A 27928-nucleotide genomic window follows, 5' to 3' on the forward strand; every position below is an offset into this window, starting at 1 on the left:
TCATTAGGTGTTACATTACACATGCACAGTTAGATCTGTTACATTACACATGCACAGTAACATCTTGACCAAGAAGAGCAATTGATAGCCGCACATACCATCAGGGACTGGGATGTGACCCTCAATGCCTTTCTTATTATGGAGGCAGAGGTCACAAAAGTAGCTCAGCAGACATTTTTCCATATGCACCTAGTGAAGCTACTAGCACCTTACCTGGACTCAACCTAGCCACAGTGATCCATGCAACTATCACCTCTAGGCTAGATTACTATAACTTGCTGTATGTGGGCCTAGCCTTGGCCCTGGCCCGGAAGTTACAACTGGTGCAGAATGCAGCTGCTCAGGTCCTAACTAGGACCCCTTGGAGAGTCCATATGCAATCTGTTATCCAGCAGCTGCATTGGCTGCCAGTTGAGTTCCAGATCAGGTTCAAGGTGTTGGTTCTTACTTTCAAGGCCTCATGTGATCTGGGCCCTGCATATCTGAGGAACTGCCTTTCCGAATATGTCCCCAAAGAGCACTATGTTCTGCAAATTCCAACTTGTTGGTGATACCTGGCCCCAAAGAAATGCAATTGGCAATTGGCTGTCTGCACCTTCTCCATCAGTCTGCTGGGATAACTGAGGGAAGTTGGCTGATATTAGGGCAGAAAACAGCAGAAACATTTATTTCTACCCATCACCATCCTTCTAGGGGCATAGTTAGCCCCTAAGTTGGCTGCCCCACCAAGGCTCCTAAAGGAAACCTCCCTTTTGGTTGTGCAGGGAGCCTACCCTACACAACCTCCAGTATTTTCCCCAGCCAGTGCCTAAATGCCAGAAGCCAGTTGTGGAAGTTATGCTCTTTTAAATAGTATGATCAAGCCTACACAATACATTTGCCTTTTGCTATGGGGTAAGTGAAAACTCCAGGGTCTGTTAGCCAATAAGACCCCTGGGTAAAATTCCTTGCTGGTTCACTCTCCAGCAGCTCCCTGCAGACATAGCAAAGGACAGGTAGCCACACAGAAATAAACTCTGAAACCATGGGGTGGAAGGGTGGGTTTTTGCTCAGACAGAGCTCCTGAATGTCCCCCACATATTTAACCCATACCTTTTCAGCCTGAGCTATGAACCAGAAAGAAGTCTGCAGACCTTTGGTCCACCCCTCCCCCATCCTTTTCCAGTGATCAGTTTGCTCCAGGAAACTATTTGAGTGTTACTGGGTTGACATTCAATGCTGGACACAACTGCTCAGTCATTCTGGTCTCCCCACCCTGGCATGAATGATTCTGCAGCTTAAGGCTGAGAGCTAGACTTCCTGAATGACAAGGCATGCTTTAGAATTTTAGAGTACTGGTGAAAGGTACAAGGTACAAGGAGAAATTGTAAAGGCCACTATTAAATGTTGCAGATTCAGCAGAACATGGTATCATATCAACTACCAGAAGTCATGTAATTTTCCTAAAGCATAGCAGTTTCATCCAAGATAAATGGCTTTCAGTCAGAGTTGTCTAAGATAGGGTTAGCAGAGCTACGATATGCATCATTTTGACATGTATATTCTGATACTACTTTACTCTCTAGGATTAAGCTATGGATATTGAAGAAATATATGTCTGATACATACACTTTGACAAAAGCGATGTTATAAATATTAATGACTGTATTTTTGCCCTTGTTTTGCCCTTGGATCTTTGTTTTGTGTGTGTAGGTGTGTAGCAGCATCCCAGGTGTACATTGTTCCTTATGGAACAATGAAAGGATAGAGGATATTTTCCCAAAATTTGTAAACAAGCCTGTAATAAAGAATATCCTCTATCCTTTCATAAGGATGTCGACTTGTCTATAAACCTGTATATCATGGCTGCAATTCTCATATCTCTAATATAGTGAGCTGCACACCTTTAATGTTGCCTTACGGTTTCAATAACAATGCAGATAGGATAATCGTTCTGTACCCTTATGATGGCACTTGTGCTGGCATGAGGAATACAACTGAAAAACATTAGTGCCTTTTTGTCTGACATCCTTAGATGTAGATTTAAAAACTTCTATTTATTTTCATGAAGGCTAAAAAATCTTAAGGATATGTTGGTTAGAAGTACATGTAAAGATCATACTTCTGACGATACCATGGCAGGGTACAGTTAAAAAGATGACTTTCCATGTGGCTTTTGTTCTGTTTATGGTTGTTGTATTAAGATCAATGTAAACCAAAATTCTTCAATGACCAGAAGTTATTATAGATTCGAGTGGTTTAGGTCCAGTGTGCCTGAGGGACTGCTTCCCTGTCTAAACTCTCCAAATAGCTGTACGCTCTGCCACTTCCAACTGCCTGGTCATCCCTGACCCCAAGGAAGCATGTCTGACCTTAACCAGGGCCAGAGCCTTCTTCATCCTGGCTCCCACTTGGTGGAATGAGCTTCCAAAAGAGATTAGGGCCTGGCCGGAGCTAGCGCAGTTCTGCAGGGCCTCCAAAACGGAGCTCTTCCACCAGGCATTTAGCTGAGGTTGACTGAATTAACAACATCTAATGGACCCCCTAGGATCCCTCCCCATGAATTAAATTTCGAACTGACCAACCATGGGATGGTTAACATTAGTGTTGTTCAACCACTTATTGAAATATTGTTATTACCACTGTTATTACTGTTATTTTATTCAAAAACTAGCTTCAGCCTATTCATAAGAATGGGCTTTTAAAGGGTCCTCCCCGTCAGCTCCCTGGCTGCTTTCCAGGCCGCTGGGAAGTGCGGAGGGCAAGGGGGGGTGGGCAGGACCGCTTCCCAGGCGCCTGGCAAGGACACCCGGAGCCTCTGCGAGGCCCCAGGTATGCTTGCCAGGCCCCCGGGAAGGGCCCCCCATGGCCGGATAACTTTCCGGGGGCCTGGCAAGCACACCCAGGGCTTGCATGAGGTCTCAGGTGTGCTTTCCAGGTCTGTGGGAAGCACTCCCTCTCCCTCCCGCCCTGCAGGCGGATGACTTCCTGGAGGCCTTTGGGAAGTTGCCCCCCCTGTGGCCGGATGGCTTCCCAGGGCCCTGGAAAGCATACCCACGGCCTCACTCAGGCCCCGGATGTGCTTGCCAGGCCTTTGGGAAGCGCTCCCCCCCCATGACCGGTCCTGTTACCTGGAGCCCTGCAAGTGGAGGGGCCAGATGTGCCTGGCTCTAACAACCAGGCACGTCTGTGAGGCAAGGGGTGCGGGCTTGGTGAGGGAGGGCGGGAGCTGTAGGGGCAGGACCAATCAGGGTGCAGCTGATTGGGCCCTGATTGATCCTAGAAAGGCTGGACCATCCATCCCCCAAGGCTGTTTCACAATTATTAAAAGACACCAAATGGATAAGATATTGTTACTGTTATACTGTACTTGTTCTGATGTTCCTCTTTTGCATGATGGAAATCTGATGAAAACTCACTAAAAACATTGTGGGTTTTCTGATCTCTGCACAGGAGAGTGAATTTATTGCGCAAAACTGATTTTGCTCTGCATGGTCAACTGTGTCTTTGGTGCTTTAAGTGTCTTTTAAGCGTTGTTTCTGAAAGAGGCTTTTCACCAATTTATTTCTCTCCTGCCTGCCTCGGCCACTATATTAGTCATGCAGAGCTTCAGACGTGTTATTTGACTCCTCCCATGTCTTGCACAAATGGGTGGTGGGCCACCTCCTACTCCATTCCCTGAGAAAAAAGGGTTGCTGCTTTTCACTCTATATGCACACTTTGATTCTTTCAAATAAGAAAACAGCCTCAGGGACCGAGTTGAATGCTTTTCCGTTGAACCACGTGATTGAAGCCTGATCCTGTGCTCTGTCTAATCTTTGGTGTTTTTTATGTTTTTAATGATCCACAGAGCTGCGTTTTTCCCTTCACCAATCTTACTTGCAAAACTCTGTTGTCACTAGGTAAGGAAGAGAAATTCCTGTGCTGCAGAGGAGCTCCTTGGTTATGCATTAGAGAACAAAGCACAAGTCACTGAGTTGCTAATAGAGTCTAGCAAATGGTGTTGGCAAAACTACAGTGGGCAGGGCTATGCTAAAGCAGCCCTGGTCTTAATTGTTCCGTGCAGAAATCACTGCAGTGTAGTTTTTCAACAGACTATATTCAGTGCAGAACAACGATTATTAATAATAAAGCAGTCTAAACTAGCTGTTTTTTAAACTGTTTTATTTGGCTCCATGCAAAATACCTATGTAAACTGTCCTTAGCTAAAAGGGAGGGCAGTATATAAATATAAGAAATAAAATAAATAAAATAATAAAAAATAATAATACACATTTATCCACAAAGAATTCTAGTAGTTCATATTGCTTATTTTGGTTTTCCATTGTGAAATGTATGAGGTGCTAAGTTTAGAATGCAGAAAGGCTTCTACTGTAAAAGAACTTATGGAAGGACTTCTGTAGCAAAAAAAAAAAAAGCCACAATGCTTGCCAGAAGAATGGATGCAATTACAGTGGCCCTGATCAGTCAAACATAACTACCATTGAAATCAATAAAATGAATTTGTTGTGGGTTTCTTATATTCCATTTATTTCAATAAGACTTAAGGATGACTAACTCTATCTAGATTGGGACCATGGAGTTGAAAGCCTTTCCTTGGATGAAGAATGGGACTGTTAAAATGTTTTCAAACTGTTAAAATGCTGATGTTGTTAAATTATGTTCTCTCTGTTATCACTGTTACTACCAAGTTATACTGTATTGTTCTTTGTTGCTCCATGTAACCACCCTGAGCCTCTGGAGAGAGCGGTATAAATAATAAGTAAATAAATGACATGTTTTGTTAGGTCTCTGCACTTGGGCAGCTGTGAGAAACAGCTCCTAGTGATCTTTACCACAAGAATTTGGTATATAAAGAACCTGATTGAATTTAATATGGTTTTATCTGCAAGATTTTGGTATATAAAGAACCTGATTGACTTTAATATGGTTGTGTATTAGAACACCAAGCAGATAGTTAACCATATAAAGATGGGGGTGGGGGAAGGGTTGCTTGCAAAGTAAGGCAAACTGGTCTATGTTGGACCATTTCTGCACTAGTGATATCCCTCGCTTTTAACTTTTTAAAGTGCTGTACTTTGTGTTCCTTCCTGCACCTAATTTTCCCTTTTCAGACCAAAATTGCGTACTCACTTATCCCATGGTTAATGATTTCTTGATTAAAGTGATTTTATTTTTAAGGTGAATTCTAATTTGGGGCTGCCCAATGGAGAAATCCTTGCATTTGGTTTTCCCCACCCCCTCCAACTGCCATTTTGATTTGTTTGCGCATGCTCCCTTCCTTATAATATCCATCACCATTGTTGTGGCTGTAGACCTGCTGAGGACTTAGCTTGAGTATTTATTTGTCCAGTACGAGGACAGATCCAGTCTGTTGAAGCAGGTCCGTTTAAAAGGCAACAGACTTATAGTGCATGCTAGCAGGAAGATCCTTTTGTTCATTTGTGTATATAAGTTGGGGATTTGTGTGAGTTTCTCAGTTTATATTTTATTTATTTTTATTTATTTACTAGAATTAAAGCCCATTGCAGCAGATACAACAGGCGCTAGCAGGGGGAGAGGGGGGGGGAATAGCAAAGAGAGAGGTTAGGTAAAAAGGAATAGACTCATTAAGATAGAGAGAGCTTGGCACTGGGAAGAGTATGGGGAGGAATTTTAAATCACCTTCCCTTTCTCTCCCCATAACAGTCATCTTGTCAGGGAAGTGGAGCTGAGAGCTCTGTGAGAACTGAGAATGGCCCACAGGCACCCAGCAGGCCGCAGGTGTTTCTCAGCCGTTTAAAATTGCCTTCCCTTCCTCTCCTCATAATAGGCACACTGTGAGGGAGGCGGGTGTAGGATACGGCCCAATCAGGGTGCAACCAGCTATGCTGGCCAGTTGTGCTGTGTTGGCCGCACCCTCATTGGCCTGTATTCACTCACAGACGCCTGGGACACGCTCTTCCCACAGGGCCGTTTCACAAATATATAGAAGAACCATGGATACGATTTCTCAATTTGTATACTGCCAGTCTTCCAATGATATCGCGACAGTTCACAGCCATAAAACATTATTAAAATACAATAAAACCCCATAAAATCATCCCTTACAGCAAAGGCGGCAGGCAGTCACATGTTAAGCCTTCTAATTACCCCTGATCCCTTCCTTCCTTGTCCAGCCAGAGGCCAAGTCTTCCTCCACTGGGAGTGAGGTGCCATATCTGGCTGAACCTTGGAGGGAGATCCTCAGATGGAATACCGGGGCTCAACCCGGTATTCCTCAACCATACGCCTGATGGAAGAGCTCTGTCTTGCAGGCCCTGCAGAAAGCTGACAACTCCAGCTCTTCCGGGAGCTCATTCCACTAGGTTGGGGCCAGGACCGAAAAGGCCCCTAGCATTGACTTCAAGAATCAAATAGAAATAGCATAAGGATAAAGCAAGATATGTCTCAAATGCAGAGATGGTCTTGGAGTTGGTAAAATGAACATTGCCTGAAAGCTGCAAACTGATAAAGACTTCCTTCACACTGTGGGTACTAGGAACTTGTATTTCAGCCAGTACAACTTTCGGTAAAAAAGCTACAGTGCTGCAAATCTGACTATCAGAAGTAAACTCAAGCACATTAAAAGTCCCAAGCAAATCACTTGAATTTATATGTTCAGTTCAAATGAGCTGGGGAATGGCTGAGCTTGTATTTGGGGTATTTAAGTGTAATTCCCATAGTCCGTAACAAGATTTTTTTGTACAATTGGGTAATTATGCGTCTCACTGGTAAGCACTACAGATAATCAATTTTAATCAGGAAATCATTTATAGCAGACAGAATCATGCCTACTTAAGAAAAAAATATTGACCTTGGAAAGTTGATTTCGGATTCAATATTTACTTGCAACAATGATGCCCAGCTTTTTCAGTCCAATTTTCCACTTGGGTTGACAGAAACACAGTGGTTTAGCCAAGGTCATGCAGACTTACTCACTCTGCTAAGAGTTAACCCCAGGATCACGTTGGCTCCCATTCTTTCATTATAATTACTTGACTGAATGACCTATTATGTTCCATTATACACTTTACCACATTTTTACCCTTATCTTTAACATTACTGATCAACACCAGGGAGAAAACATTATTGTTCTGTAGCAAAGAAGGATGAATGTTGCTAGTGAGACCTCATTTTTACTTTCCTAATTCAAGTACTCCTTGTATAGGTATGAAGTACATAGTGTAGTCCAAGATATGCCATTAATATTATGGGTTATATCACCGAATTCATTGGGCCATATGTATGTTTGACCCATGCACCATATCCTGTCTTCTAACAGCCCTCTTGGGTGAAAGGAACATTATGGCAATTTTTTAAAACTATGATAACAGTCAGGCTTCTAGGGGAAATTCAGATCCATTGTTTTGTGATAAGCAGTTGTTATAGAAGGAATTGCTCCTCTTTTCTCTGTATCATCATTATTAATTCTTATGCAATGTAAACCATAACATGTTGATGGCTTCAAAAGAGCCTGTTTTCTAACCAATACTTAACATTAACTGTAATATATACTAGTGTCAAAAGTAATTTCTGACTGGCAGCCATGGACTAACAACTATATTTCCCCTGTAAAGGCAACTAGAGAATTCTTTGTAGCTAGCAGAGAACCAATTGGCTACATAAATTCTAGAATATTTTAGGAGTCAAAATTGTAGGATCTGAGAGGGCCTACTACAAAGACACTACAAGGCAGTACCAAGTTTCACCCAGTAACTGCATTAATGAGCTTCCTTGCCTTAATGTATAGGGCTATTGAATATATGGCTGTTGAAGGTTGTTTATCGGCTTGTTCCATAATCTGCCCCTTAATGGAAACATGTCCCTGTAGGCATTCACTGAACATGTTACCATGTGCAATCTGGTTCAGTTTTACAAGTAATGAGAGATTAGCCACTGATGACCATGACCAGTAGGCTACACTCATAAGACTTTATGTTGCTATTTTCCCATTCTTAAAAGAAATAATGATGCCCTTGAGCCATAACCCATAGGGCCCCTCATTTTTGGCATGGCTTGTTTCCCTCTTTTCTGTACACATGCACAACTCAGTGTGGGTCTAGGACTGATGAAAGTAGCCTGGTTTAAACTGAAATAAAAAGGCAGCAAGTCACACTAAGGCTGAATCTGCAAGGAGCTTTTATTCAAATCCCAGATCGATTCGGTCCCTGTCGTCTCCATTGAATGCGATTTCCATTCTGAGCTTCCCTAACCACATGCAGAACACTTTTCTATTTCAATGGAGGGGGAGGAGTAAGACCCCCTCTGTTTGCACCACAGGCGTGCCGGCAGCTGTGCTCCCATTCCCCCCCCCCCCCGCAGAAAGAAGCTTGCCAGGCCGCAAGCTAATCGGCCAATTTGCTCGTGGCCTGGCGAGTTTCTCACTGCGGGGGGGGGGGGGGCGGGGAGAGGGAACCGCGGCCCGGTGCCGAGTCCTTCGCGGCCTGGCACCAGGCTGCGGCCCAGTGGTTTAGGACCACTGATTTAGAGGATAACTCCCTTCTACAATACAAAGAATTTCTTTTCAAGCTGGCTCATCTTCAAAATATTACATTTTTATTATTCTCACATTGCAGTGCCAACACCAGTTTCCCTCAGTAAAAGGGTATAAAGAATTAGCCCTGATTTTTGGGCTGGTTTGGAACTAAGGGAGTGCAGCAAAACAAACACACACTTGATGACCTGACAAGTTTTTTATTTCCATTCTTCAAGATCACCATATTTAGTATGCTCTGAAGTATCTCATGTCAAATGATACAACATACTCTTTGTTAGAACTTTTAATACATGAAGTTTGTCCCTCCACTTCTTCTTTGGTCAAAGACTGGAAGAAAAAGGCTAGTGAAAAGCTTTTGCTCATTGATCTTGTTGTACCTTCTCATCAAGCGACTGATCCTTCCTTATTCTTTATTAATCATCAGTTCATTATCACTGTCAGATTAATAGAGCCATGAGACAGCTAAGGCAGCTACAGGATTTCGAACCAACAGAAACAAATCAGATTAAATCATTTGGGGCTTTACGTTTTGGTGAGCATACCCACCTTATTAATAGATAGAAAATTCTTCAGAAAACCCTGGAATCTCTTTTTCTAGAGTAACTCATCTGACTTAGCCCAGTATTCTAGCAGTCAGCCCATAGTAGTGCTGGAGGCCCCTACTGAGCCACTGACAAAGCAGGATTTTGCCAGGCTACTACAAATGTTTTGTTTGAAGATTGGTTGCGTAACAGGATCACATGGCCTGCTTTGGTAAAAAGAACATAATTCTTTTTCACTCGAACCTAAGATGATTGTTAAACAACCTACTGTAAGTGAACAAACCAGATCTTCTAATAATTCTTTCAAAACAAATCCATGCCAGCTGATGACCGTAAAATGTGTCAAATGCACCAAAGAGCCAATGTTTAAAACCACTCACATTGCTGGATCAAAACTTAAAAGCTCCTCCCCAGAAATTAAAGAACTACTGGCAGGGAATGACCTTGGTTTGTTTTTTTTCTTCAGAAGACTTGGGCTCTAGACAAAATTACTTTTTCTGGGTTTCATGCTTATTCTCTTGATGCTATTCAATCTGGTGGTAAAGGAAGACCTTTAGGAGGTCTTCTTAGTTTGATATAACTGTCATTATGTTTTAAAAGCTATCCACAACCCAATTCCACCCTTGGGCATTAGGAATTCTTGTTGAGATAGCCTCCTTATCACTGGTCTTAATAAATTTTATTTGCCTCTGCAGTCAATGAGGAAGTCTACTGTTACTCTTTAGGATTAGTTTGATAAGTACATACATTATATGATTTGCAGATATCCTAGCACATCATTTATTTTTGTGATTCTAATGCATGTATTGGCACTACCCTAGAAGTATTTTATTTTGTATCTCTGGGAATATTAATGGAGGAAACAAGTTGTTTTAACCACCATTATAGATCCTTTAAGGATAACAAGATCAATTTATTTGGTAAACTAATGGCCACATTTATAGACAGCAGAACATTGATTATTTTAAATGGTCTTAAGGAGAAAGTAAACCACAGGGGGTTATGTATTTAACATTTTGGGGGGTAAAAACTACAGACTATTTTATTTTCTCTGCTGATTTGATTGACCTGGTAAACTATTGCTAGTGATCATAAGCTCTCACTTCTATTAATAACTTTGTCTAATGAGTTTGGCACCCAGAATAGTCATCTAATGCCCATTTGTCAAAACCATAACAAACCCGAGAGCAGAAAAATGGGGTTTTAAAAACTATACTTTGTATAGAACCTTGATGCTCTCAGATAAATGCAACATTCCCAGCCCAGCCTTTGTAAGATAGGGGGGGGAGGCAGCAGCTCACCTCTCCATGGCTGCCTGGTCTGGCCTTTAGAAGATATGTGGTTCGATGGGAAGGTGGGGACAGTGGTGACCTGTGTAGACACTGATGTATGGGGGTGGGGCTAATAGGGCCAATATCCCTCCAAATCAGCTGTTTTTTCCAGGAGAACTGATGCCTTCCTTCCCTCCCTCTCTCCCATTCTGTCTTTCTCTTGTTCGTCTTCCCATAAGTTTCCATGTCCCCACTTGGAAGTTTAAGGCCACATGCGGCTTGGGTCCTATTTACCTACGGGACCGTTTGGTTGCTTATGCCCCCTGCAGGGCTCTCTGCTCTGCAGGTATGAATCTACTGACTGTCCCGGGTCCCTGGGACGTTCACCTGGCCTTGACCAGGGCCAGGGCCTTTTTGGTCCTGGCCCCAACCTGGTGGAATGAGCTCCCAGAGGAGATAAGGGCCCTGTCGGAACTACCATCTTTCCATAGGGCCTGTAAGATGGAGCTCTTTCGCCAGGCGTATGGTTGAGGCCAGGGCAGAGCCCGGGTTCCATCCAAGATCCCCAATCCATCGGCCAGTTTTTTCTCTCCTCTCTCTGTTACAGAATTAATGTCTGACCTCTCTCTGAACAAGTGTGGAAAGTGGGGAGAGTTATAGAATAGAATGCCATATTTTTATTGTAATAATGGGGTATTTATGGGGTTTTATATGATTTTACTGTGATTTTATATTTTATTGTGAACCGCCGTGAGACCTTTTGGCGAACAGCAGTATATAAATCCAACTATAAATAAATAAATAAGTTGGCAACCCAGCTGACTGCATATGGAGGAGGAGTCAGGAATCAAACCCATCTCTTGAGATGCTAAACCACTTCACCACATTGGATATCAAGATTGAGTGCGGAGTGGACAGGATGAGGGCCAGAACCCAGGAAGTTCACAGTGCAAGTGTATATGCTAGCACCCATTGTATTCCTGGGTGCAACAGGCTTTGCCTCTAGTTTCAATATAAGATTCAAGTATTCACAACACCACCCCATGAACTCAACACAAACCAACTCCAGCAAAGAATGAACTTCTAAGAAACAACAAAAGCACTTGAAACTGAAAGAATCTTAGCTAAAGCACTCTGGCAAGCCAATAGCAAACCCTGGGAGACACAAAAACTCAGGGAACCTTCCAATGTTCCCAATTAATTAGGATTTTTCAGGATCTTTTTGCTCTGCAAGTTGCTTGACTTAGTTTGGTCTCTTTTCTGTTTATGAAATAAAAATAATTTCTGTTAAGGAAACTTATCCCTCCTTGTGTTTTGACTGTTGGACTGAATGTGAACCTTAGTATCCACACACTAGATCTTAAGCATTGGAATACCCCAAGTATACATAAAGTCAAAGTCCAGTAGCACCGTTAAGACCAACTAAGATTTATTCAAGGCGTGAGCTTTCGACTGCAAGCACTCTTCATCAGACTATGAACTCCTTACCCGACAGGGAATATATAGCAAAAATCAATTGTGTTACATCAGTAGACTGTCACACAACCAAATACAGCCAATGATAATTCTTTGTCAAAACAGCCTGGAATTCAGTTGTAGTTTACAAAAACACAAGGAGAAACCAAACTCCCTGTGTCAGTGATCAAAGGCTCTCACCTCACCATATGCTGCTTGCTTCTTCAGTTAGAGCCATTTTAAGAGCCAAATATACATGTCTGTTCCATGCTAGCAGGGGTCATCTTTAAATGCTAGAAGTCCTTCTCATCTATCCTTCTTGTGGGTAACAATGCAAGCTGTTATTGTACACTGTTCATTGTTGAGGACTTAATGTATTGACAGTCCTCTTCAGTGATATACTTTCTGATGGCATACCCATTGCTTCACTTAAAATGAAAAATCACAGCCATTGATTTAAATTACAACATAATACCAAGGAAAAACTTAGCACTCACTTTCATAATCTTGCAGGCTTTCAATAGCAGACAGCAATCTCATTCTGTCTCCTTGGTTTTCAATCTTTAGCTCAATCAGATGACTCTCTTTTAGATCTTTTAAATCATCCAGTTTCTCATAGCCATTTAGCAAGAGAGTAGATACGTAGTCCTGAATAAAGAATGCAAATACCTGATTTTTAAAATGACAGTTTTACTCCCCCCACTCCCATTTTGTGGTTTTGGTAGAAGACGTTCTGATATTCCCAAGATCATCACTGTTTCATATAGGAACTTTGCAGACATTATGGTTAGCAAACCAAAAATTGAGTCCAATACCACTTTTAAGACCAACAAAGATTTATTCAAGGCATGGGTTTTTGAGTCCATGCGCTCTTTCTCATCAAAAGGATCATAAGAGTACAGATATAAGGCAAAAGTAAATTAGTGGTAAATAAGTAAACTCTGTCATAATATCCAAATTATGCAGTATGGTAATTATTTCCTAAAACAGTTAATCAGTCCATTTGAGTTCAGTGGTAGTTCACAAAAACATTGGAGAGCTAAAAATGTCAAGGTTAGTAATTCATGGCAGACACATTCCCAGCTGTAAAAATAAATAATTAAAATAAATTAAAAAATAAAAAGACTAGAAGGGGAGATTGCAAAACTGTAAGTTATTACAACACTCAAAACAATGGAATACCCTGGACTCAACAAGGACATAAGCTTTTTATCTCACTACATATGCTAATCTCATTCAACTTTTATATCCCCTCTTTTTATTTTATTTGAGATAATGTGGCTGTAATGTGATGTAAGTAGTGTATAATATAATTGAGAATCTAACTCTCTGGTCTCAGGACAAAATAAGTGACAAAACTGAGCACCTTGTCACTTGTGGGTATACTTCCATGTTTAAGTAGAGATGGATAGGGCAAGCAACTAGTCTCTTTTAATTATTTCTTTTCACAACTGGGAAAGTGTCTGCCATTAATTACTAATCTTTACATTTTTATTTCTCCAATAATTTTGTGAAATACAACTGAACTCAAAAGGACTGATTAGCTATTTTTGCAAAGAATTACCATACTGCATAATTTGGATATTATGACAGTTTACTAATTTGCCACTAATAACTTTTGCCTTATATCTATACTCTTATGGCCTTGTTCTATTTTGTCTGAAGCTCATGCCTTGAATACATCTTTGTTGGTCTTAAAGGTGCTATTGCAATAATTTTTGTTTTGCTATTTCAGACCAACATGGTTACCCACTTGAATCTATCAGTATGGGTAGCAGTGTGTGTGGATGAGATCTTGGGATACTTGTGGGTTGTAAGTTAAATAAGAGCACACAATGTGATACTGTGGTAAAAAAAAAAAAGGCAAACACAATCTTGAACTGTATCAACAGTTCATCAAAACTGTCGTAGTCCTGCTGTATTCTGCATTGGTCATACCACACCTGTACTAAGTGCAGTTCTAGAAGTCTCACTTCAAAAATGATGTGGACAAAAGTGAGAGTGTGCAGAAAAGAGTGACAAGGATTTGGGGACCAAACCCTAGGAGGAAAGGCTGAGGGACATGGGAATGTTCAGGCCGGAGGTTAAGAGAGTACATGATTGCCTTCTTTAACTATCTGAAAGTTTGTTACCTGGAGGAGAGCAGGGAGTGGTTTCTGCTGACATCAGAGGATAGGACCCACAGTGATGGGTTTAAACTACATATAGAACAATACTGGCTAGATATCAGGAAAAAATATCACAGTCAGAGTAGTTCAGCAGTGGAATAGGCTATCTGTGTAGGTTGTGAGCTCCCCCTCACTGGCAGTCTTCAAGCAGCGGCTAGACAGATATTTGTCCTGGATGCTTTAGGCTTACCCTGCATTAAGCAGGAGGTTGGACTAAATGGTCTATATGCCCCTTCCAATTCTATGATTCTGTGATTCCATTCTATGATTTTATGAAATGGCATATATCATTCATGTCATACAATTACATTAAGAAATTTCTGGATATAATATTTTAGTACATGAACAAATATTTTGAAACTAAATAATTGTAAATACTGTTCATTTGGAAAATATGCAGTTCCAAAACCACATACACGTACAGTGAGAAAGTTTTTTTTACTGTAAAACTGAACTTTAATGATATATAATTAATAAATGTTCTATGTAAATGTTCCAAAATGGTTTATGTAAACCGCCCAGAGCCGTAGGGAAGGGCGGTATAAAAATATAAACAAATAAATAAATAAATAAATAAATAAATAAATAAATGCAAAACCTACATCATCATAGGGGATTGGGAAAGATAGACACATTATTTATTCTCTTGTTGAAATAACCTGCTTACCTGTAGTAAGATTGTGCCTGCCTTTAAATTTTAGACCTGCAGCCAAATCTTTCCTTTCCTTTAACTGCATACACTGGGATTTCAGTAAAAGAACCCCAAAGAACCGATAATTAAATGGTCCCATTTAATGTATTCTTCAGGCATGTTTGTCAAATCTTAGAAATATATCTTACTTGTAGAGGAAACAAAATCTACAATGTTGTAAATATGCCATTTCAAACAACATTATGTTTTTTTATACAACATGATTTATTTACTTACTAGGGACCAAGCTTGTACTTATAAATACAACGGGCGCTAGGTGTGCTTTTGGGGCCAGGGTGAAGGCTTCCTCCCCCTCCCCCCCAGGCCCAGAAGCGCACTTGCGGCCTCCTCGAAGGGTGGACTCTGAGGCATTGTACGATTTTGAAGTCCCACCTCTAAAACTCAAGGAATATTTCTAACCCAGGGGTAGCCAACCTCCAGGTGGGGCCTGGAGAGCTCCTAGAATTACAAGCCCATCTGCAGAGTATAAAGATCAGCTCCCCAGGCAGAAAGGGCTACTTTGGACAGGGTTGTGGTAGAGAAGAAACATTTAAGGCTTCCCACACAGGTTGTTGTTGAACTGAAAGACTTGAGGCCTACTGCACAGGGTTGTTGTGCAGATGAAACAGGAGACAAAAGAACCAGTTTCGTCAGCAGAATAACGCTGTGCAGTGGCCTCAAATCTGCAGAGAATTGCAAAGAAGGAAGAAACATGGCTTGGCCAATCGTTGGCCCGTGTTTCTATCCTGGACTCAGCCCACCCCCCTTAGCCTTACTTCCTGAGCGGTTTCCAGATTACTTCAGAGCTCTGACTTTGTTCTTATATTTATATGCATCTGTTTCTGAAGTATGAGTATGGGAGAGATTTTCATTTATATATCTTGTGTTACAAGGTTAAGATGAACAATTAACATTTGAAAATGGCATTGTAATTGTGAAGCACTATATAAATAATGTTTATATTCAATCATGCAATGTTTCTTAACCCATGGTTTAAACAGGGTAAGTATTGAGTCTCTTCCATCCTCCCCCAAGCATTTAAATCAGCTACAAAGTGATTTTTAGTCATAAAGAAAATGGAGTGAAGGATTTTATGAACCAAACTTAAAAATAAGTAGACAACTGACAGGCTCATCAAATGGATTTGCTGCTTCTAAAAGTGCATTTTTAGCAGGATGGGAAAAAATTAGTAGTAGATTGTTTTCATGTCGTTTAAAGACAAGCCCTTGCTGAATCACCATAGAGTAACAAAGAAACCCAAGAGCGCAAATGTGTTGGCTTGGCTCCTAAACCTTGGGCCTTTCTACACACCATAGGTTTACCCTCATACTCACCTCCCAAAGATACTATATTCTGGGTGCTCCGCATGATGTCACCAGCCTCGTGCATCCAGCTGGCAAACTACTCGTAATATCCATTTTAAAGCGCAAGTTGGTGAATCCCAAAAAGTGGATTCACCAACCTAAAAAACATGTTCCCCCAGTGGACAACCAGCAGACAACATGCAAAAAAAAATGTATGGATGAAGGCTATCTCTGCCTCCAGTGCTCTGCCCTCGCACCTGCCTCATTCTCCCTTCTTCCATGGATGGGATTTTTTTTTTAAAGGTGAACTGCCTGGAGCAGCTAATAGGCATACAAGCATGTAGGCAAAGCCAAAAATATTTTTTCCAAAAGTTAAAATACAAAGCATGCCTTTCTAAAGTTGTCCCCCCCCCCCAAAAAAAAAAATCAGGAACAAGATTAATTTTTAAAAGATCCAAGACCCATGATTCCATAAGGAGTAGCATTCAAAAGTACTATGCATCTGTGATTAGATACACAGGCATTTAAACAGAGAACTATTAATTTAAAAAAAATTAGCAGGTATCACGGGATCATTTAAAAAAGGAGAAAGGGGATTGGCTGCCTGGCTTGATTGACAGGCGGAAGAGAGTCGCGTAATAACTGCGTTGCTCTCTTCCACCATTTCCATCAGCACTTGTGCAGGGTGGAAAGTGCGAAAAGGTGGAAGACTACAGCAAGACGGCAAGAAGGTGAGGAATGGCCAGAAGGTGCAATAATATTTAGCGCTACACCATTCAGCTGGTGTAACACTATTTTTAGCAATGTGCAGAAATGCCCCTTGTTTCCATTTGCAGTTCTTTTTGTCCAGGGCAGTGGTGGTTTTCCACCTCTGTTCTCTGGCAGTAGGTATGTCACAGCCTCCCAAAAGATACCTGAGTGCTGAACCTCCTAGTGATGAAGGAATGCATTCTGCATTTGTCTATTGTACAAAAAGAAGGGTCCAACACGAAGCAAGACATAGAATTCAATTATGTCAGTGTATTTTCAAGTTGAATTAATGAAAAATAAATTGGATCCAAAATCTACTAATTCTATTGGAAGTAGGGTTGGGCGCTTCAGCATCTGAAGTGGCCATTCCTGCCTGAAGCAGGCAGCGTCGCAGGGTGGGGGAGAGGAGGTGCAGGCACACCAGCGCCCGTGCGTCCCTTCCCTCCTGCACCACGGCGCTGGCTGCTTCAGGCAGAAATGGCCGTTTCAGACGCCAAAGTGCCCAACCCTAATTGGAAGTAGGTCATTCCTCTCCTCCCTATAGCAGCTTCTTATTGACCCACCCAAAAAGCATTACTGAGGTTCAGAGGTCAATTGCAGAGAGAAAGTCATGCTGGATACAAGCTACAATGGGGAAAAGAACTGAATAAGATCACCCTTTTTCCAGCAGCAGAATATCCATTGTGTCACTCCATTCTACTTGTCTGATGGTAAGAGAAATAAGAGGACAGAGGATGGTAATGAGGACAGAGGATGGTAATAAAACCAGGAGTTTTAGCTTCCCAAGGTTGTTGGGTGGTAGCCAGGTTGGTGGGTGCGGGCACAGACTGGAAGTGAAGTCTGGATGCACCGCCTGTTCTGGCCTTTCCCTTTTATTTAAGGAGTGACAGTGGTTAAGGATATCAAGAGGTATGCTGGGAGAAGGTTAGTCCCTCCTAAATATATATAATCAGCACTTATCCAATGAATAGTCAATTATACATATTGCCACTGAACTCTAAATTTGTTCTGCTTGAAAAGATGAGCATTTAATTAACCATATGCAGGTGAAATATGTAAAAAATCACAACAGAGTTTACTTTACTAACCAGGAGATGGATTTGTTCTAAGAGTTCCTGAAGAGATTTAGGCTTGGCCCTTTTACTTCTTCTGTGTGGCTTTAGCTTTCTGGATGTAGATTCTTCTTCTTCAATTAGATCCACATAAATAAATTTGAAGTTTCCCACTTTGTTATTCAGGAGCCCTGTCCACATTCCCATAGGAGTTTTGCAAATGATATCAATTATGTCTCCTTTCTGGAAAAAGGAATAACAATGAAAGAATTTGGAAATAATACTGTTATTTGTAATTTCCAAGAATAATTTATTCTAGTTGATTAAAAAAGAGGTTCCTGACAGAGCGGTTTGTTTGTTTGTTTATTTAGATTTTTATACCAACCTTCCCTACAGGTCTGGGCGATTTACATAAAACATCATAATAAATATAACATAGCATAACATATCAACTAGGATATTTCAACAGAACATTGTTCAACAAAGTTAGCAACTTTAACAGAACCCTTAGGTAGGTCATATTTAGTCATAGAATCATAGAACCATAGTTGGAAGGTACCTCATAGGTCATCTAGTCCAACCCCTGCACTATGCAGGACACTCACAACCCATTGTAACCTGCCATACCCTTAAGCCTCCACAGAATCAATCTCTTCATCAGATGGCTATGTAGCCTCTCTTTAAAAAATTCCCAATATGTAGCACCCACCACCTCCTGAGGAAGCCTGTTCCATTGAGAAACCGCTCTAACTGTCAGAAAGTTCTTCCTGATATTTAGACGGAATTTCTTTGGAATTAATTTCATCCCATTTGTTCTGGTCCATCCCTCCGGGTCACGAGAGAACAACTCTGCTCCATCCTCTGTATGGCAGCCTTTTAGTCATGTAAGGGGGTGTGTCAGGGGGGACCAGGATGTTGTTGGGTCGGTCGGCCTCAAGCAAATGCCTGGTGGAGGACCTCCATTTTTCAAGCCCTGCAAAATTGAGTTCAGGCAGGTCCCGGATCTCTTCAGGGAGCTCATTCCACTGGTGGGGGTGAGGACAGAAAAGGCTCTGGCCCTTATTGAGTACTGATATGCATCTTTGGGGCCAGGGGTCACCAGTTGGTTGGTGGTGGTGGAGTGTAGTGCTCTTTTGGGGATGTAGGCAGAGAGGCAGTCTCTCAGGTTCACTGGGCCTTGAAGGTAAGTACCAAAACCTTAAGCCTGATCTGGAATTCAATTGGGAACCAGCTGAGTTGTTGGAGTACATGCCAGATGTGGGATATCTATGATGTATTAGTGAGAATCCTGGCCACAGCATTCTGCACCAGTTCTAGTTTCCGGATCAAGGATAAGGGTAGGCCTGCATAGAGCTTGCAGAAGTCTAGTGTAGAGGTGACCATTGCATGGATCACTGTGGCTAGGTGTTCTGGGGCCAAGTAGGGTCCCAGTAGCTTGGCTTGGTGGAGTTGGTAAAATGCCAGCCTTTCACTACTCTAACATATCCCTATCTAACTTCTGTTGTCACGCTTCAATCCAGTCACCTCTAATCAGAGCTCTGCTAAAAAAAATAAAGTTTCTTGTCATTCTGACCATGCAACAGTCATCATTCAACTTCTACTTTGGCTTCCCAATAGTTCTAGATCCAGCACAAATTTTCATAGTCAATACCCCCCTAGTATTTGTTCTTTCTGATATCTGAATCTTATCATCTGTGCTCTTTCATTTGCACAACTCTTATCAGGAGCCATTTGGATAGCTACCTCAGTAGCAATGCCTTTTCTCATTTGAGCCCATTATGCATGGCCGCCGAAACGGCGATTTCGGGTCACACGGAAAACGCAGAGGTGGAAGACGCGATGCACACCGGTTACGCACGGGGTGGGGCGCAACGGCGGCGAAGCCCAGAATAACCGATTATGCACGCGGCGATCCCAGCGCCACTTCTGGTTGTGCCCCGGTCACCCGGAAGCTGCGCTTTCTTCCGCATTTCGTGAACGCGGCTTTTTCGGTGGCATGCACCAAATCTGCGGCTGGTTGCAGCCGGCACCATGCGTTATCGGTGATTTTAGTCGCTGCCATTCCACCCCGATTGTGCGTTATTCCCCCCGTGCATAATGTCCCCTTTCTGAAGCTCCCTTCCATAGCACCTGCAGGACAAAACGGCATTTTCTTACTTCAAAACCCTCTTTGCCTTTGGTACAATCCACTTTGTACCAAGATGAAACCAAATGAAAAAGTATTATGTGAATTAATACATATTTTGTCTGGTTTAACTCCACCCATCTTCTGTTTGTTTGTTGTTTTCTCTGAGTGAAATCTGAGCCCATAGGTATAGGGAACTGTCTTCCTCTATTCTGTAACAGGTCATGCATATTGATACAAATATATAGATCTAGATAGAGCTATATTATACCATTACTTTTCTTAATACTAAACTATCCAGATCAATATGTTTGGTCAAAATCATGACAAGTTTATCCAAAAAATACCTATCAGGCAAGTAATATATCTGGTACCTGCATAATTTGTGCTAAATTATTAAAGTTTTGGAGGAGCTACTGGTTTCTTCTTTAGACATTAACCAAGAGCAAGCCATTGATATGCTCCAGTAAAAACTGACAACTTAGGCGGATCCTTCATTCCCATGGGGCTCAAATTATTACTTCAGAGTTCTTAGTCAGCAATGAAGCAGCACTTAATCACACCCCACAATGTTTTAAAGATGGGCACCAGACATCATCTTGTCTTTGCTAATATGGAAAAGTGAAGCATCTCTCCACACACTACCCTGCCCAGCCATAATTCAAGGTCTCAGCAAAGTATTTGGCAGCATTGTGCGAATTAGAAATCTCCAGATAATTACTAGTGTGTCTTTTTGGACAGATTCTTGTAAAACCTTGCCTTTCCGACTTGCTGAATATTGCATAAAAAGAAAGCCTGAGCATTTTCTCACCTTGATTTTGAGAGAGTCTGTGTCATAAGGACTTGGTGTGAAGTCTGTGTGCACTTTGGCTCTGCCACAGAATGGTCCTGCATAAGGGACTTCATCATCAAGCCTCAGGCTGTCCCTGTTGCTGGTCCCATCTGAGCAGCTAGTTACTCCACCTGAAATTAATAAGAATGGTCACCCTTAGATGGCATCTGAAATGGATTGTGTATAATGCCAAAAAGCTCTGTGAAATATTGTAAAAATTAAACATCAGAATCCCTCCTGCAAACACAGAAATATCATCTACATAGTAGAGTGATACACTTAATAGTCCCAGATTCAAACCAGTGGAGTTTAAAAGTGCTTGATTTTGGCTGAATCATGCCTCACATAATTTATTAACATATGTTGCAGGATACGTAATCTTAATTGTGACGATATGCTAACAGATGGGCAATGCAGTCCTCCAAGTCCTGAAACAGCACAAATGCCATTAAAACGATAAAACCCACATCAGCAGAGAGCTGTGAAGATTGGAGCCTGGAATTTCCTTGGGGCTTGTTTAAATAAAGTTGAAACCACGCAACGTATGCTTTAGTGCTCAAATTAAATTAGCTTATGGTTAATGTTTTCTCTCTATTCATGCAGCCAAGAACAAGAGTTTACTGTAAATGTCCTAAAGTATGTTAGGAAGGAAACTTCCAAAGAATGAAGCATTGCAGAGGGGCCACGTTCTTAATATTTTTATATGTCATTTTGTCGGAGCCAAACATTCTCACATCAGCACATCTGAGCAAGCTTTGCTACATTCCCTCTAAAGATGCTTTAAGGTACCTTGATTTTTTGTCCACAAATAGATAATGGAACAAGAAAAAGATTTCACCTTAGTTAGTTCATGAAGTGGGAAATGGAGAAGAATAAATAATAGAGTCAATGTCAAGGGCCTATTTGTTTCATATATTAATATTAAAACATATTAAAAATATATTGTCACCAATAGCTTTCAAAGGCAAACCACTGTAGGATGTGTTGCAGTACATATTACATCTAGGCAGAACTATTCAAAGCCTATAGCAGGCTTTCATAACTGGGGTTTCTTGAAAGCCCTGGAAGGTTTCCTGAATGGGTGGGAGTTAATTATTTTTTATATATTTTTAACATTTCGTTAAAGATATATCAGGTGATTTGCCCATATATGGTCATGCTGACCCCCACAAATGACCAACAATGGGCTGGAGAGAGTGGGAGGGGGGGCGCCCTGTGTGAATGTGTACATGGCTATGTTATTCTGCATGATCACACCACTTCTGGGGTTGTCAAAGCCTGAACAATATTTCAGGGGTTTCTCAGTGGTAAAATAGTTGAGTAACAGCCGGCTCAAGGTTGACTCAGCCTTCCATCCTTCCGAGGTCGGTAAAATGAGTACCCAGCTTGCTTGCTGGGGGGTAACCGGTAATGACTGGGGAAGGCACTGGCAAACCACCCCGTATTGAGTCTGCCATGAAAACGCTAGAGGGCGTCACCCCAAGGGTCAGACATGACTCGGTGCTTGCACAGGGGATACCTTTACCTTTACCTTTAAGGCTGGCCCATAGCATGGTTACTAAGTAATAATTTCCCAGGGCACAAAGATGAGTGGGAAGTTCTGAATGGATGCCTACAATTAGCTATATGGGTGTACAAATAGAAAGTCTTATGACATGGAGGCAGATGACAGGAAGCCCAGTTAATCTAACATTTGATGAATCTCCTTCAGCTTGATGTAGTGGTTAGGAGTGCAGACTTCTAATCTGGCGAGCCAGGTTTGAATCTGCGCTCCCCCACATGCAACCAGCTGGGTGACCTTGGGCTCGCCACAGCACTGAGAAAGCCACTCTGACTGAGCAGGAATATCAGGGCTCTCTCATCCTCACCTACCCCACATGGTGTCTCTTGTGGGGAGAGGAAAGGGAAGACGATTGTAAGCCACTTTGAGACTCCTTTGGGTAGTGAAAAGTGGCATATAAGAACCAACTCTTCTTTCTGGATGAGATTTAATTATCACAACTGGACTGACCATGCAATTTGGAAGCATTGCTTCTAACCAAGATGTGGGCAGTAGCATATTATGACAACTGAAACAACTGGAAAAGCATGACATGGTAACTATGGTATAGGCTTTGAGTAATCTAGCCTAGATGTTAACATAGTAGGCACTACAATATATCCTATAATTGCTTGCCTTTGAAAGCTAATGGTGACATACATGTTAATATGCATAGTTGAAATGGCTATTGATTTAGGTTATATATAATGTTGTAAATGGACACTGGAGCTATATATGGTGGAACCATACTTGATGGAGTACACATCTCGAAATTAATAAAACAGGCTACCACCCTCTAACAGATTAGTTTGGTCACCTTTATGAGCTCACTGTTTTGAGTAGAAGGAAGCAAATTAACACCTGCTTATATCTGAGCACTTAATAGGGCCAGAGTTATGTCTCCTTGGAAATATAATTAACCCAAACCGAAAATGTGAAAACTGAATTGATATGCTGGTGAACAGTTCCAGTTTACATTGAACTTAAATTTCAGTTCGGCAAAACTGAGTGGGTCTTCTTCAATGTAATTAATCAATTTTATATGAAAATATAATTGTTGACAAAATACTTTCTTCCATGCACCCTGACAAAAGAGGTCAGGGGAGTCTCCTCCCTCCCTTCCTTTTTCCTTTCCTTTCTGTCTGTGTATTGTTCTTCCTGTTGTTTTTGGTCTTTCTTTTTTTCTGTATGTCTGTCTCTTCCTTCTTTCCTTCCCTCCTTCATCTCCTTTCCTTCATTCCTTCCTTCCTTCCTTTCCCCACCTGGAGTTTGGCAATGGATCGAACACACGGAGGAGGGCTGGCACCCAGGATTCCTGGGTGCATCCAGCCTTGCCCCTAATATACTATAAATTTCTCTAATTTCTGACCATAAACATTGAACGAATAACACTGATAAAACATGTATTTTGTTTAAAATGTTTTAATTTTATTGTCATTAAATAACAAGGCAAAGCGGTCGAAAGCTTCACCCATTAAATCTGTAGTCTAAATCTATTGTGACCACACTTCACCTGGGCCTAAACTCTATTGAACAAGGTAGGACTTCTGAACAAATATACATGGGATTGAACTGTCACTCTCACCTGGGTTTTAAGCTTGCTACCCACCAGCCACTAATTTTCTATCTTATGGCTTTGAGAAGTTCAATGGTAAAGCATCTGCTTTGCATGTAGAAGGTCCCAGTAATAGTACTAGCCTTGATGGATCAATGATTTGACTCAGAATAAGTTAAGCTTCATATATTCATGTGTATTCACATCTGCAATATGAGAACTAACTTCCTGAAAGAACGAAGTTTGAGTCCAGTGGCACCTTTAAAACCAACTAAGTTTTATTCACGATGCGAGCTCCTGTGTGCACGCACACTTCTTCAGACACAATGAAATGGGAATTGACCAGTCCACACATATTGGCAAAGGGTGAGTAACAAATTAGTACCCATCATAATGGAGATATCATACTGCCCAGAGCCATATGGAAGGGAAGGGCAGTATAAAGATATACATACATACACACACACACACATAAATACATACAGAAATGTTTAACAGATTCAGGGATGTTACAGGAATAACAAGCTAACAACATGGCTAACCACTATCTTATTCGGAAAGTGTAAGAGTTATTGAAATATGAAGGATTATTGAAATATATTATTGAAATATGAAGGATTATTGAAATATGTACATGCAAGTCTTTCAGCATTCCAAAGTATAATACAACAAAATATTATTGTAAAATATAACCTGCATTTTAAAAGACAATGGTCATGGTCTGGAACACAGAAAAGTACGCTTAATCATAATAAAATCACCAATTTTTAGAAAACGTACCTCTGTGTTGGGCTGAACCCAACAATTTTATATTGCTCCCCCCACCCCCCTGCAAATTTAAACTTTATAGCATTTTATTACTTGTTGCCACAATTATTTTTATTTTATTTTATTTATATCCCGCCTCCCCCCGAAGGCTCCAGGCGGCTCACATAAACCCCATCCCCTAAAATCCATACGAATAAACAATAAAAATTACAGTGGTTAGTACCAATTGGTCACGATAGCAACAATGATGGCATAATGCTACTCATCCAGTCTCCGCATCCTCAACTACAGGGGGTTGACACTCGCTACCGCCAGTTTGTGACGGGGGGGGGGGGCCCTGATCTTCCTCACCACCCGGCCTCAACTATAAGCCTTGTGGAAGAGCTCCATCTTACAGGCCTGCGGAATGCTGGTAATTCCTGCAGGGCCCTCAGCTCTTCCGGGACCTCATTCTTCTGTTTTATGTATTGTTCTCTGTTATGATGTAAACCGCCCTGAGCCTCCGGGGAGGGCGGTATATAAGTATGATAAATAAACAAACAAACAAATAAATAAATAAATAAATTCCACCAGGTTGGGGCCAGGACCGAAAAGGCCCTGGCCCTGGTCAAGGCCAGGCGGGCTTCCTTGGGGCTGGGGATGACCAATAGATTAGCCCCCACAGAGTGTAAAGCCCTGCAGGGGAATATAGGGCGAAAGGCAGTCCCTCATATATGCTGGGCCCAGACCATGGACGGCCTTGAAGGTCAAAACCAAAACCTTGAACCTGATCTGGAAGGCAACTGGTAACCGGTGCAGCTGCCTCAGAACTGGCTGAATATGGGCCCTCCACGGTGTGGCTGTGAGGACTCTAGCAGCCGCATTTTGGATGAGTTGCAGTTTCTGGATGAAGCCCAAAGGCAAACCAGTGTAGAGTGAGTTACAGAAATTTAATCTGGAGGTGACCGTTGCATGGATCACTGTGGCCAGGTGTTCAGAGGACAGATAGAGCACTAGTAGCCGAGCCCAGCGAAGATGGAAAAATGCCAGGCCAGCTACATGTTTAACCTGTGCCTTGAGTGTTAGTGAGGCATCAATAGTCACCCCCATATTTCTGGCCTGAGATGCGATATTAAGTTGTGTCCCGGCCAGAGATGGTAAGCGCGCTTCCTGATCTGCCCCCCTACGGCCCAACCATAGGACCTCCGTCTTGGAGGGGTTGAGTTTCAGGCGACTCTGCTCGAGCCATCCAACTACGGCTTCCAAACATCTGGCAAATTGATCTGGGGGAGAGTCCGGGTGGCCATCCATGAGGAGTAAGAGCTGTGTGTCATCAGCGTACTGATGGCAGATCAAGCCCATAACTCCATACCAGTTGAGCCAGAGGGCGCATAAAGATGTTGAGTAATGTAGGAGAGAGCACCGAGACCTGTGAGAGCCCACAAGGGAGCCGGTAAGGGCCCGATACTTCCTCTCCCACAGCTACCCTCTGTGTCCCGATTTCTAGGAAAGAGCGTATCCAGTGTAATGCTGTATCCCTTATCCCCGTACCGGCGAGACGGCTCGCTAGCAGCTCGTGCTCGACCACGTCGAATGCAGCCGACAGATCTAAAAGAACTAGCACAGCAGAACCGCTTCCATCAAGCTGGCGACGGAGGTAATCCAACAAGGAAACCAACACCGTCTCAACCCCATGACCAGGACGGAAGCCAGACTAGTATGGATCGAGTGCCGAAGTATCTTCCAGGAACACTAGGAGCTGGTCAGCCGCAGCCCTTTCCACCACCTTACCCAGGAACACTAAGTGCACTACTGCGTGATAGTTTGCAGGGTCATGCGGGTCCAGAGATGTTTCTTGAGGAGAGGGCACACTACCGCGTCTCTCAGCGCCTCAGGGAACTCCCCCAATTAGAGAGAGCAGTTGACGATGTCCCTGAGCTATCCGTCCATCCCTCCCCTTAAGGAGCCAAGACGGACAGGGATTGAGGGGGCAGGTGGTCGTCCTCATCCTCCCTAACAACCCGTCCACTTCAAATGGCTCACAAATACCTCACAGCTGATGGTGAAATTCCTACTATTTTGGTGCCCGTCTTCCAGGGCGGTAAGAGATCTAACAACCCTAAATAGTCGAGCTGGGCAAGAGCTGGCGGATGCAATTTCCGTGGCAAAGAAGTCACGTTTAGCCACTTTCACTGCCATCTCATACACCCTCATAAGCGTGCGATGAGATGTTCTTGTAGCCTTGTCACGAGCCTTCCGCCACACTCGCTCAAGTCATCTCAATTCCCTCTTCTTCTCCCGGAGTTCCCCAGTGTACCAGGGTGCCCGTTTGAGTCGAGGGCAGAGAGGACGTCTAGGAGCAATCTTGTTTATGACGGCCGACAGGCGGGACTGCCAGTCCTCCACCATGGCCGCTAGTGAGATGCTGGGAGGTTTCGGGTCCCGCAGAGCATTCTGGAAACCAACTGGATCCATAAGTCTCCTTGGGCGGGCAAAAATGCACCCACTGCCCAACTGGGGGGGTGGAGTCTTGATCCGAGCCCGCAGGACGTAGTGGTCTTACAATGGTACGGCCAAGGCCGTATCCAAAACCACCTCTATCCCCACCCTGAAAATCAGGTTGAGGGTGTGGCCGGCCTGATGAGTGGGCCCGGCAACAAGTTGCGAGAGCCCCAGCATCGCCATGGCCGACACTAGGTCCGAGCCTAGTCCTGGAGACAGCGCGTCTGCATGGACATTGAAGTCCCCCAAGATTATGAGCCTGGGGTACTGCAAGGCCTAGGTGGCCGCTGCCTCTAGCAGGCTCGGCAGGACATCTGGTTGCGCTTTGGGAGGATGGTATACCAACCAGATGGCCAAACTCTCGACCGAGTCCAACCCAATCCCAACGCACTCCACTCCCCCGATGTCCGGGGCCGGGAGAGCCCTTTCTTGATTGGGAACACCAAAAATATCAAGCTATTGGGATTTAAATAATTATGGGGGAAAATTTTTTTTTTTAAACAGCCATCTCTAAATAGAGCTCAGCTGTGGGCAGAAGTAAAGTATCATAACTAGTCTTGTTGTCTGCAGGTGCATTAACTGGGCTAATCAGTTGAGTTAAAGAAAAACTACAATAGTGGGTCAACTTGATGGTATTTTCTTCCCTTTCCTATCTACAATATTTTTAAATTAATTAAGAGATTAATTAATTAAATCAGACACAATTAAGACATCAAATAAAGGGTTGTTTTATCCTTACTTGATGAGCTCTGCCCACTATTAAGGCTGTAAAGGCTGTCCATGGAGTCACTGGCTTTCAGAGAAGCTTTCTCAGTGTTTGCTCCTCCTCCAGGGTCACTGTCTCTATTAGAGCCAGAATCTTCTTTTCCTTCCTCATTCTTTAAGGAGAGAGAAAAG

General features: G+C 42.5%; 1 protein-coding gene across 4 annotated transcripts in view; it reads right to left on the minus strand.

Moving 5' to 3' along the window:
* The window catches only part of SAMSN1 (SAM domain, SH3 domain and nuclear localization signals 1), a 124560-nt gene that overhangs the window by 2633 nt on the left and 93999 nt on the right, over window positions 1–27928 (minus strand). For all 4 annotated transcript variants that reach the window (XM_077342406.1, XM_077342407.1, XM_077342408.1 and 1 more), the window contains 4 exons: window positions 27771–27909; window positions 20667–20818; window positions 17767–17973; window positions 12263–12413 (listed from right to left, as the gene is read on the minus strand). In XM_077342406.1, the coding sequence (XP_077198521.1) occupies window positions 12263–12413; window positions 17767–17973; window positions 20667–20818; window positions 27771–27909 (649 nt within the window). The remainder of the gene's footprint in view (window positions 1–12262; window positions 12414–17766; window positions 17974–20666; window positions 20819–27770; window positions 27910–27928) is intronic.

This window comes from Paroedura picta, chromosome 6 (genome assembly GCF_049243985.1).
Source record: "Paroedura picta isolate Pp20150507F chromosome 6, Ppicta_v3.0, whole genome shotgun sequence".
Taxonomy (NCBI): domain Eukaryota; kingdom Metazoa; phylum Chordata; class Lepidosauria; order Squamata; family Gekkonidae; genus Paroedura; species Paroedura picta.